This window comes from Hyperolius riggenbachi, chromosome 6, assembly GCF_040937935.1.
Source record: "Hyperolius riggenbachi isolate aHypRig1 chromosome 6, aHypRig1.pri, whole genome shotgun sequence".
Classification (NCBI taxonomy): domain Eukaryota; kingdom Metazoa; phylum Chordata; class Amphibia; order Anura; family Hyperoliidae; genus Hyperolius; species Hyperolius riggenbachi.
In genome coordinates, this window is record NC_090651.1 from 298,782,431 (window position 1) to 298,794,260 (window position 11,830).

An 11,830-nucleotide genomic window follows, 5' to 3' on the forward strand; every position below is an offset into this window, starting at 1 on the left:
AACAAAATAATTATTTTTGTTTCCAACACAACATGCAGTATGTTAGGAAAATACCAAAATCTCAACATCCTCTTGTAACAGAGACTGCAGCAAAAACAGAGACCATAGTAACAGGCTTTTCCACTGTTTGAAAAAAAAATGGAGTAATGTAATATGTGGTAAAAATGTAGCATGCTGTCACATTTTTCTGTCATGGGAATAGGATGACTTGCAGATATTCAGTGGAAAATTCTACCTGCTGGGGTATTGTTTGAAGCTAGTAGGATGTGGCTGGGAGGCCCTAAATGACTCAGCAGAAATAGCAGGCATTGATTGGGGACTGAGGTGTGACAGCAGCCGCTGGGGCTGCACACACTATACTGTATATAAGGCTCTGCAGTGAATGGGAAGCCAGAGTCAGAAACAGTTCTTGCTTCAACAGTGATTGAACGGAACCCTCTGGCAGGCAGATCAGCCTTCATATTCAGCCTATCCATCTTCTTCCATCTAACGACTGGGCAAGATGAACTCCCAAGTGCGCCAGAACTACAGCCATGACTGCGAAGCAGCTGTCAACCGTGTGGTGAACCTGAAGATGTACGCATCCTACACCTACCAGTCCATGGTGAGTCTCAGCCTCTTCATACATGCAATACATTACCATAATAACATTGTTTGCAAAACACTTAAAGAGGAACTGTCGCGAAAATCTTAAAATTTAAAACGCATACAGATAAGAAGTACATCTCTTCCAGAATAATATGAGCCCTAAATGACCTTTCTCCTATGTTGCTGTCACTTACAGTAGGTAGAATAAATGTGACATTAACGACAGGTTTTGGGTTAGTCCATCTCTTGATGGGGGATTCTCAGCATGGCCTTTATTCTTTATAAAGGCATTTCCTAAAAAAGATTTATACAAAGATGCTGGCCAGCCTCCCTGCTCGCTGCACACTTTTTTGGCAGTTGGACGGAGCAACTGCCATTCACTAAGTGCTTTTAAAAATAAAGAAAACCCTAAGAACCCCCATGAGAAGACGGGCTAGTCCAAAACCTGTCTGTAATGTCAGATTTCTACTACTTACTGTAAGTGACAGCAACATAGGAGAAAAGCAATTTATGGCTTATTTACCTCCGGAAGAAACGTTCTTCTTACCTGTATATGTTAACATGTATTTTAACTTTTAAGATTTTCGCGACAGAGGTCCTTTAAAGGAAATGTGAGACGGGGGGATACAAAAAAAATATACATACCTGGGGCTTCCTCCAGCCTCCTTCAGGCTAATCGCTCCCTCGCCTGGATCCTCCGCTATTCGGCCTGGTAATACCTCTAGTCGGGGTGCACTACACATGCGTGCTCCCCCCACGCTCCCATCAACGGGAGCGTTCTGCGCCTGCGCTGTACTACCTCTATACTACTAGCAAGGGAGCGATCATCCCGAAGGAGGCTGGAGGAAGCCCCAGGTATGTATCATTTTTTTGTATCCCCCATTTCCGGTACACTTTAATAGTGTCATCTCAGATAACCATTAGTACTCAGCTACTATAGGGGAGAAGTACCGGTAACCACAGAGGGGCCCAGAGCTGTGAGGGTCCCCCAATGACTTCCCTTCCCTACAGGGGTCCTTCCACCAGCCGATCAGATGTTTTTGTGGCCACGTTTCTTATAGGTATGAAGATCACTTGTTTCATGACCCTGGCAAGATGGGTCTCCATGCTGTGAGGGTCACCAAAGGGAGACCAGAAAAGGGGGGTGTACATTGGAAGGGACCACCGAAGTTTAGCTTGGGGGGGCCATATTTTGTAGTTAAACTCCTGCTCAGCTACTTTCAAACAGACTTTTCTGTTCTATCATGAATGTAGGAAGGAGACAGAGCAGGAGGACAACAATAGCGGTCAGTCTTTATCTAACACTGCAGGTCATTAGTGACATTGTAGGAACTCACCCAAAACCTTTAAGCCTGGTACACACCACACAATTTTCGCTTAAGATCTTATTAAAGTGGTGAAAGAGACAAGAGCGCTCCTTTGGTGTATTACTTTTCTTTACTTTAAAATTTCACGCATACAAATTACACTTACAGTGTGTTAAAAACAAGAGCGCATCACAGGCCTGCCAGCCGTCCTCTCCTACCCTGTGTTTGGCCAAAACGACAGGTGCGGTGTCTCCCGACGCGGAGCTGGATTCGGTGGGCGGGGCTTGTTCACGCTGGAGCCGTCTGACGTCACGACGCGTTTCGGCGCTAACCACGCCTTCGTCAGGTGACGTGACGGCGTATACGGCTCTATCTTATGCTGCCCAGTGTGGGAAGGACAGGGGGAGTGACTGCTCATGACACTCCCAGTGAACGGCGGATTCCGCCCTCTATAGATTAAAAACTCATCGGCTATTCGCCGACCTTATTGATGAATGCTAATTTTATTTGGGAACCAATTCCCAACAATAAACTGTTAAAACAATTTAAAACCATAAACATCTTTTAGATCAGCGACAGACTCCATGTCTGTACGAAGGGGCTCAATATCTATAATAATGATAAAACAGGCCACTTAATGGTGGGTGACTGGCTTATCACTGATGTTAATTAGGGGAGAGAATCGATACATCTGTGGGCGATGGAATTCCAGCGCCATCTGTTGTTAAATAGAAGGCACGCAACTCAATAAGAGAGGGATTGTTAGGGGTGGAAATTATAATGCGTTCTCCGCAATCAGACCCTCTGTCCATTGGCTATTTCCACTGCTAAGTAGTCTCCGTACCAGGCCACGCTCCTTGGTTTTTGAGTCAGGGGCTACGGAATTGATAAGCCTATTATACGGCTACCCTAGCACAGACTCTGCGTTCTGATCAGGCAAAGGGGAGGTTTGTAAGCGGTGGCTTAGCGTTTTATTGACGGTTAGGCACGGCACCAAAGGAGCGCTCTTGTCTCTTTCACCACTTTACTCAGGTCACTGGCACCACCCAGCAACCAGGAGCAGCACCTTGGAAACCATCACAGCCCATACTGAGTGAGAGGGTAGCGCGGGAGATTCTCTTCCTTCTGGATCTTATTAAAGTGAGTGATTAGATTGATATTCAGATCTGACATCGACTGGATATAGAAGAAAGCTAGCGTACACACGTATGCGATTGTTTCAAATTAGGACAAGATTTCCAATGGTTTTTCCGATTTGGATATTGATTGAAAATGATTTGAAGACATACACACAGAATGATATCCAGTATTTTATTTTACATATTCCAGCATGTTCCATCTGCTTCTGATAGAGAAACAGATGGATTTTGAGTGTGGTGTCGGTCGCTGGCAGTCAGTAGGCTGCATATTTTTTCCCCCCAGATTGGGATCTGCAGTAATATTGTGTGGTGTGTATGTACTAGGCCTTACTAACGATCATCTCATGCATTATATCTAGTGTTTCTATGTAACTTTACATCCTTTGCAGCTGGACCTTGCATGAGAGAAAACATGTGGGAGGGAGCAACAGTATGTCATGTGGAAGCGATAGCTCCCCTGAGGGGTTGCTTAGAAACAGTGTCAGCATAGAGAATAGACCATGTACCTACTGCAATATGCATTTGTGAGTAATACAAACCAGCAGCTTTCGCAGTTTGCTTTGCGTTGATGTGCTTTTTTTTTGGTTATTTTTTTTTTAACTGTGCTTGTATTTTAATGCTATAACGATAGCTAGCATGGTTATAAAACTCAAAGCATCACAATGCATTGGTGAGAACGCTGGAATTCTGTAGTGAAATGTGTACACTTGTGAATTGAAAAAAGCACGTATTTTAGCAAACACACAGAAATTCGCTCAGTGGGTTCAAGGCATTCAAATAAAATTCCACACTTACTAAATAATTGCTAAAACCATATTTCAGTGCTGCGATTTTTTTTTCTCCCATTGTAATCTAATTAGTAGATAGGCAATTACCGACCTGGTGAAAGAAACCTAAAGACGCTAGATTCCATGGAGGCCGTCATCCTCGATTGTCTCATGTAGAAATCTGGAGTCCATACAGTTATCCCACAGCAACGTTTAACGAAAGGTCTTGACTGATCCCTAAACAACAAATGACGTGCAAGTGCTATTGTTTTGTATTGGGCACACATGAAGCTGTGCACATTTTGCCGTGTGTTGGAAAATGTGCACAATTCTAGCAAGTGTGTACCCTGCACAAAGCGATCTGGATAAACTTGGGTATCTATATACAAAAACAAAAAGGGAGGGGGCATGTTTTCAACTAAGGGAATTAAAGGAAAGAAACCCTCTAGCTTTGCGTGCCAGTAATCAACATGGTTCCTTCCATGCTGTGGCATTTTTAATAACCAAGCTAGGCAGCTATCAGGGAAGGAGGAACTTGGTAGTTGAGTCAATAGTTAGTTTTCCATTTGACTATGGGGACTTGTTGGGGCTCTGAAGAGTGCCATTTGTGACAGAGAATAAGTATTCTAGAGTCACCACCAGGAAAAAAAAAGTTGCTTACTGCTGGCTTCATGCTTGGCCCAAAAGGACAGAAAGGAATGATTTACATGGGTCATCTCACTATCCTGAAGTGGTGCATCATGGTCTTGATTTTTACACATATCAGAAGTGATGACCTTCAATTGTGTCCTGTTTTAAGATGGCAAAATTATACTTAGTATCATATGTGTATGTAAAATGTCATAAAGTAAATCTTACTGGATGATATTAAGGTTTTTTATACTTATCAAAAATCTTTATTTAATGCTAGCATGTTATATATAAAGAGAATTGGGTGTACTATGGATATTTATGACCCTCTGGTCTTCATTGTTTTTAGGCATTCTATTTTGACCGTGACGATGTGGCACTTCATCATGTGTACGAGTTCTTCAAGAAACTAAGCGAGGAGCAGAGAGAAGATGCTGAGAACTTCCTGAAGTGTCAGAACAAGCGTGGTGGGCGTATCATTCTTCAGGATATCAAGGTGAGGAGAAAGGCAGGCTAAGGTCATGTGACACTAAAGTGTCTCATAAAGTAGAAGAATCTTATAGTCTGTCATTATATTCCAGTACTCCGTGGCGTCTACAAATCATGGGGCCCCCCTGCAAACCTTTGATGGAGCCCCCCAATGTTCACACCTTTTCCCTTGGTGGCCCTCACAACCTGGGCGCCCATTTTGCAAGGGACATAAAACAAGTACAAGTAGTGACATCATAATTAGGGATGCTTAAATCCGAATCCGGGTGAATCCGGATAGTTGCTATCCCACCCTGATACCTGTGTGGGGTGGGCTGGGGGATCAAGCTTACCTGTCTTACGTCTTCTTTGGTCCGTCCCTCGGCGCCTCCCACGATGCGTTCCACGCGGCAGTCACGTGAGTACAAACACTTCCTCCTTCCGGGTTGAAGGAGGAAGTGTTTGTAGTCACGTGATGCGCGTGGACGGCATCGTGGGAGGCGCCGAGGGTCGGACCGAAGAAGACGTCAGACAGGTAAGCTTGACACCCCCCCCCCGCACACACAGCACAGGTTTACTGGGTGAAATCCGGATAGCTTACCTAAGGAAAATGTATGCGTGCTCTAACACCAAGTTTTAAGCCTAGCAAGTCTGGCTCTGCAAATCTGGCTCAATTGGCTATTCATGAGGCAATGCTCATGCAAATATGCATTTGCTTTCGCACGCCAAACTATGCAGGGTCAAAAAACAAATACCGCAAAGCGGTCGACCTGCGGGAATTAGTTCATGCCACATTAGCACTATCCAGGAGCGCCACGGGGAGGCTTCCCAATGCCCACATACAACCGGGGGACTATCCGGGTTTCACCTGGATTCGGATTTGAGCATACCTAATCATAATCCTTACACCCATAACGAATGTAGTCACAAAAACACCCAAACTGAAGAATGGACTCCTGTATTGGAGGCAGTGAAGTAGTAGTTGGGGCCTCCTTACAGCTCTGGGCCTCCCTGCAGGTGCAGAGGCTGCTCCCCTCTAGTTACGCCCCTGCAGGTACTCTTATTAGAGGTTTTACTCTGGAAAGTTAGAGACCTTCTGGTCTAGGAGCGTCCTAGCTTCAAATGTAGAGTGAGTAAAGGTGACCAGCGCTCAGCATAAGGAACCAGTCCGTACCACACAACTTCACTTAGGTTGTACAAACACTGTGCTTCTACCAAAACAACACATCCAGCATGGAGTCAAAGAACACCTGGCGGGCACAGGTGTAACTTCACCATAAGATATTTATTGTCAGCAGATGGTGTAATCAGAGGAGGCTCCAGTTGGGAAGTGCTCACCCTACCTACCCCTTTGGGCTCCTCTGATTACATTATCTCCTGGTAATAAATATCCTATGGTGAAGTTACACTTGTACCCGCCATGTGTTCTTTTGACTCCATGTCCTAGCTTCAGCCTCAACACAAGTTGCCAGCATTTTGTATTGCTTGAGGGATTGGGTAATACCTTATTTTATTATTTGTATTAATATTATAACATTCCACTGTTCTTAACCTCCCCAGAGACCTGACAGTGACAATTGGGGAAGCACCTTGGACGCCATGCAGACCGCTCTGACGTTGGAGAAGAACGTTAATCAGGCTCTTTTGGAACTGCACAACATGGCCACAGACAGAAAAGATCCCTATGTGAGTATCACAAAATATAGAAAAACAAAGCAATAATGGACCTGTTTAATAAAACTGGCCCAGTGGCAACTGGTGACCACTGGAAGTTCTCTTTAGACAAAAAGACAAGCATGAAAATGTAATTCATAGACTGTGAAGAGTAAAGGTGCCAACACTTCCGCTGTTACTGTGGCCCGCAGTGATTGCGACTGTATCCCTTTGGTAATGGCTCATGGCCAAGTGCTGTAGGCTAGCGACACGTCCTGTTGTTATGGAGTAGAGAGGAGGGGCAATGTGTGAGTTGTAAGGGGGAGAACAACGTTTTGGCCTGAGATGATCCTGCACTTTGGGGCCTATATGCAATGAACTTTTGCTCCTGAGTTATCTCCTAGGAGATCATTTTCATATTCTCCTTAAAATAGCTTTTAAAGGGAACCTACAGCAAGAGGGATATAGATGCTGCTATATTTATTTTCTTTAAAACAATGCATATTGCCTGGCTGTACCGCTGATCCTCTGCCTTTAATACTTGTATCCATTGAACCTGAACAAGCATGTACATCAGGTGCTCTGACTGAAATCTGACTGGATTAGCTGCATGCTTGTTTCAGGTGTGTGATTCAGACACAACTGCAGCCAAAGAGATCAGCAGGACAGCCTGGCAACTGGTTTTGTTTAACAGGAAATGAATATGGCAGCCTCGCTTTAGGTTCCCTTTAAGCACTTTACAATTGAAAAAATACCCACAAGTGGGTGAAAAGGTACTTTTAAGGCAGGGGCGTAGCTAGAAATGACTGGGCCACATAGCATTTTTTTTCATGAACCCCCCGTGCATTGCAGCTGGTTGACTAGACAGCACACTACACCTGTGTGGGTTTCCCCTGGGCATTACAGTTTCCTCCCACATCCCAAAAAAATACAATGAATTTATATGGCTTCCAACTAAATTGGCCCTAGACTATGATACTTACACTACAGATACATACATATACATATGAGTATGGTAGAGATTAGATTGTGAGCTCCTATGAGGGACAGTTAGAGACAAGACAATATACTCAGTGGCTGGATGGTGTACTGGTTAAGGGCTCTGCCTCTGACATAGGAGACCAGTTTTCGAATCTCGGCTCTGCCTGTTCAGTAAGCCAGCACCTATTCAGTAGGAGACCTTAGGCAAGTCTCCCTAACATTGCTACTGCCTATAGAGCGTGTCCTAGTGGCTGCAGCTCTGGCGCTTTGAGTCCGCCAGGAGAAAAGCGCAATATAAATGTTATTTGTCTTTTCTACTCTGTACAGCACTGTGGAACATGATGCAAATACTAAATAATAGTAGTAATAATAATTGAGATGCAGACTGACGGAGGTGAGCCTGTGCCATCCAGGCTGTAGCTACTGTCTCTGCCCTGCACATAACTTATATCTTCTGACTGCAGCTCCTGACCGCACACTCTGTGTCTCCTGGTCTCCTTGACTTCAGTGCAATATGCCGCCCAGTGCCACCAGTCCTTTCCTCCGCCAACCTCAGAAACTCCATCAATGCCGCCTGACAGCCGCACCTCACCCTCTACACACGCATGCTGTCCCCAGCTGCTCCATCTTCTCTGTAGTTCCGACGCCACAGTAGCGTCACTGTTCCCATAGCAACAGAACACAGAAGCCAGCCGCATATAGCACATTGGCTCAGCTTCTGTGTTCTGCTTCTGTGGCAACGATGATGCTTGTCGGCGCCTGGAACTGTGGAGTTGAGCGGCAGTGGAGACAGCGCGCATGAGGGACATCATATGGGCATATCATATAGGACAGTATATGGGTAATTTTAAAAAAAAAGCTCCCAGGACCTTGTGGCGTAGCCGCGCAAGGCCCCATAGCCATTGCTATGGCGATTCCTACACCACTGTTTTAATAGCTGGTTCACACAAAACTTTTGCAGGCATTAATCGTGGAGTTTTAAAAGTAACGTTTTTAGGGATTTACTGCCGTCCCATGCAAGTGAATGGGAGCATTTAATACAAGCCTTTGCAGGCTTTCATGGAAGCCTGGCAGTTGATCCCGACGTCTCGTCTTATCTCGAAAGCAACATGCAGCTTCTAGAAGGCATTTGAAGGCCAGCAAAAGCCACTGAAGCCCATAAAAGCTGGCATTTCCCTATACTTTATACAAAACCCCAAACGCTCTTCTGAAAGCCATTAAAAGCCTTCAAAGGCTAAGCTTAGCTGTTAAACGCTGGCATTCTTGAAAAAAAAAACCAAAACACAGTGTTTGAACGAGACACTGAGCAGAAGCTCAGCAGAAGCCCATGTGAACCAGCCCTAAATTTGGAGTATTTTCTTGCTTGCTGATATTTAAAGGGCATTTTATGACAAGGGGCTTGATTCCCTACACCGTGATAACTCAAATATCACACCTTATCAATGATATCACACCTTGTCAAAGTTAACACGCCTTATCAGAGTTAACATGCCTTATCAGAGTAGCCTAGCAAGCGCTACGAACTTATGCCTGCTAATTGGCAATGACACTCTTCCTGCTCTGAGCCCCTGCGGGTTCGTAGCGCTCGCTATGCTACTCTGATAACGTGTGTTAACTTTGCTAAGTCGTGATATCTTTGATAAGGTTTGATATAGTTGATAAGGTGCGATATTTGAGTTATCACAGTTTAGTGAATCAAGCCCAATATGTGAAATTATCACCTAGGAGAAAAAGTGATTTGCATATGGGCAGGGCCGGGCCGGGCCGAGGCATAGGCTGGAGAGGCTCCAGCCTCAGGGCGCAGTGTAGGAGGGGGCGCACAATTCATTCAGCTGTCATTCCTAATTGTGTTTGAAGCAGAGAGAAATAAGAAAAGGGGATACATGGCAGTGACTGCAAGCCAGATAACTAGATATTAAGGTGTTGGGGGCCCTGGGGTGCCTCTTAGTCTAATAGCAATCAGTGTGTGACAGCTGGGGTGGAGGGATGGAGGGGCGCACTTTGGTGTCTCAGCCTTGGGTGCTGGAGGACCTTGTCCCGGCTCTGCATATGGGCCTGGATCTCTTGTGGATGTGTCGCAGAGGGTTGGCCGACGTGGCCGTACATATGCTAGCTTCTCAGCAAAGACGGCCTCAGCCGGGAACCATCTAGCATGTGGACGAGGCATGAGTCAGAGGCTTGACTGAGAGTTTATTATTAATTCCTGGGAAAGACAATTTGGAGATATAGCTTGACAGGTACCAGAAAGCAAGTTCTATTGCCAATAGCCCACCTAGTTTTCCAGTTGACCAAAAGAGTTTGCGTACGCAGCTGACCAGACAGCTGCAGCCTACAGAAAGAGTGCTTAAAGTTCCAAACTACTATTGGGTAGAATCATGTTGCTAGTGGTAAGTGGAACATTTTACTGCCACATGTTTCGTGGTGTGGCTGCCACTTCCTCATGTCATGTGCAAGTAGAATTAGTTGTAGCTCCAGCCTAGTCCATGCCTACAATTATAAACATCCATCTAATGTACTGTGCAGCTATGGGAAAGTGGCTGCAAAATCCAAAATATGTATGCAGAAACTGATTTAGTGGAGATTCAGCATCATGCTGGATACAAAGTTAAAGAGCCAGACACAAATATATCTGATTTGTGTCATCTATTAATGTGAAGTGTGGTTTGTTCACTCTAAAACATAGCCCCGCTAAAACCTGTTTTGTTAGAGTTGAATGAAGTAGAGAAGGGGTAGAACTACGGTCAGTTTTTTATTGATCTGTTGTTTTCCATGATTATGATTTCCTCGAAGCCAGTTTTAAATAAAAAGGAAACTTGGACAAACGATAAATAGGGGGCTACATTACAAATAACATAATTAGAAAGTATGTCCTCCAAGTAAGATAGGAAGGACTGTCTCCCAAATGAAAAAAATCTGCAGGTATGTCCCCTAAATAATATAATTAGGCAGAATGCACTCAGAATAAAATTAGCAACAAATCCCCATAAGACTGCCAAGTAAAGCCATCCATTAAACCTTCCAGTACAGCCTTGCTTCCTCAGTAAATGTTTCTCAGTGTCCTGTCATCTCCTCTTCCTGGAGACAATGGTCATTAGAACCCAAATTTAGGGACTCTTCAAAATTAAGAAAGATATTCTAACCCTTTCCACCTCTACTGAAGCATGTATTTATGTCTTATTATTCCTGCTTGTGTCTTTGTTCAAGAGCTTTCCTTCACTGTCTATATACAACATTATCATTATTATTACTCTGTCACCCATAGCTCTGTGATTTCCTGGAGCGCGAACAGCTGCGGAAACATGTAAACCACATGAAGAAGATTGGAGACCACATTACCAACCTGAAACGTGTGGGTGTGCCCCAGAACGGATTGGGAGAGTACCTGTTTGACAAGCACAGCTTGGAGGAGTGCAGCTAAGTCCAGAGTAGGCTGCATCATGCTGAGGCCAGGAACAGCAAGGAAGTGACATCACCAGAATTGTGTCTTCTAGTACGATAGATAAAACGCTGTTGCTGCCTAATAAAAGTAAATTAAAGAACTGCATTACAAATCGTTTCCTTGTGTTACTTTGTTGGGAGTATAAGTCATATGCGAACATTTTTGTAATCACAGGAAGTAGGTGGGTTTTTAGGAGTAGGTTAGGGTAGGGATACTGATAAGTGAAGATTCGGTTAGGATATACAGTGAATCGGGAGATAGGTTAGAGTAAGGTAACCTTTGAAAGAGGGGGGTTAAAGTGACACTGAAGTTAAAAATAAAAAACTTATGATATAATGAATTGTATGTATAGTACAGATAATCAATAGGACATTGGTAGCAAAGAAAAGAGTATCATTTTTTATTTTCAGTTATATAGCTTTTTTTTATAACATTGCATCATTCTCTCATATTTGCAGCTACAAACCACACTCTGGGCCACAGGCACGTGCAGAGGGGGGTGCTCTGGGTGCCCAGGCACCCCCTCTTTTAAAAAAACTTCAAAAAAGGCCCCTCTCGCGGGGCAAAATAAGCTCCGCCCCTGATCGCGATAAGCCCCGCCCACCCGCAGGAAGCTCCGCCCCCGCCTGGGACACTTTGAAGTGAAGAGGCCCAGACAGGAATCCTAGTGTGGCATACTGACCTCTCCCTCCACCTAGGACCCATACTGACTTCTACCTCCCCCAGCACCCATAGTAACCTCTCCCTCCACCTAGTACCCACAGTGACCACTCCCTCCCCTAGCACCCACAGTGACCTCTCCATCCACCTAGCACCCACAGTGACTTCTCCCTCCACCTAGGACCCATACTGACCTCT

General features: G+C 44.7%; 1 protein-coding gene across 2 annotated transcripts; it reads left to right on the forward strand.

The window, feature by feature from the left end:
* Positions 1–369: 369 nt before the first annotated feature.
* Positions 370–11,084, forward strand: LOC137522811 (ferritin heavy chain B-like). Of its 2 annotated transcripts, none has more exons than XM_068242905.1 (4): positions 370–604; positions 4,781–4,927; positions 6,460–6,585; positions 10,796–11,084. In XM_068242905.1, the coding sequence occupies exons 1-4, from the start codon at positions 503–505 to the stop codon at positions 10,949–10,951; spliced, it is 531 nt and encodes a 176-aa protein (XP_068099006.1). In that variant the 5' UTR covers positions 370–502; the 3' UTR covers positions 10,952–11,084. The 2 variants fall into 2 exon arrangements, with proteins under 2 accessions (XP_068099006.1, XP_068099007.1); XM_068242906.1 differs by lacking the exon at positions 370–604 and adding an exon at positions 3,470–3,558.
* The last annotated feature ends 746 nt before the right edge of the window (positions 11,085–11,830 follow it).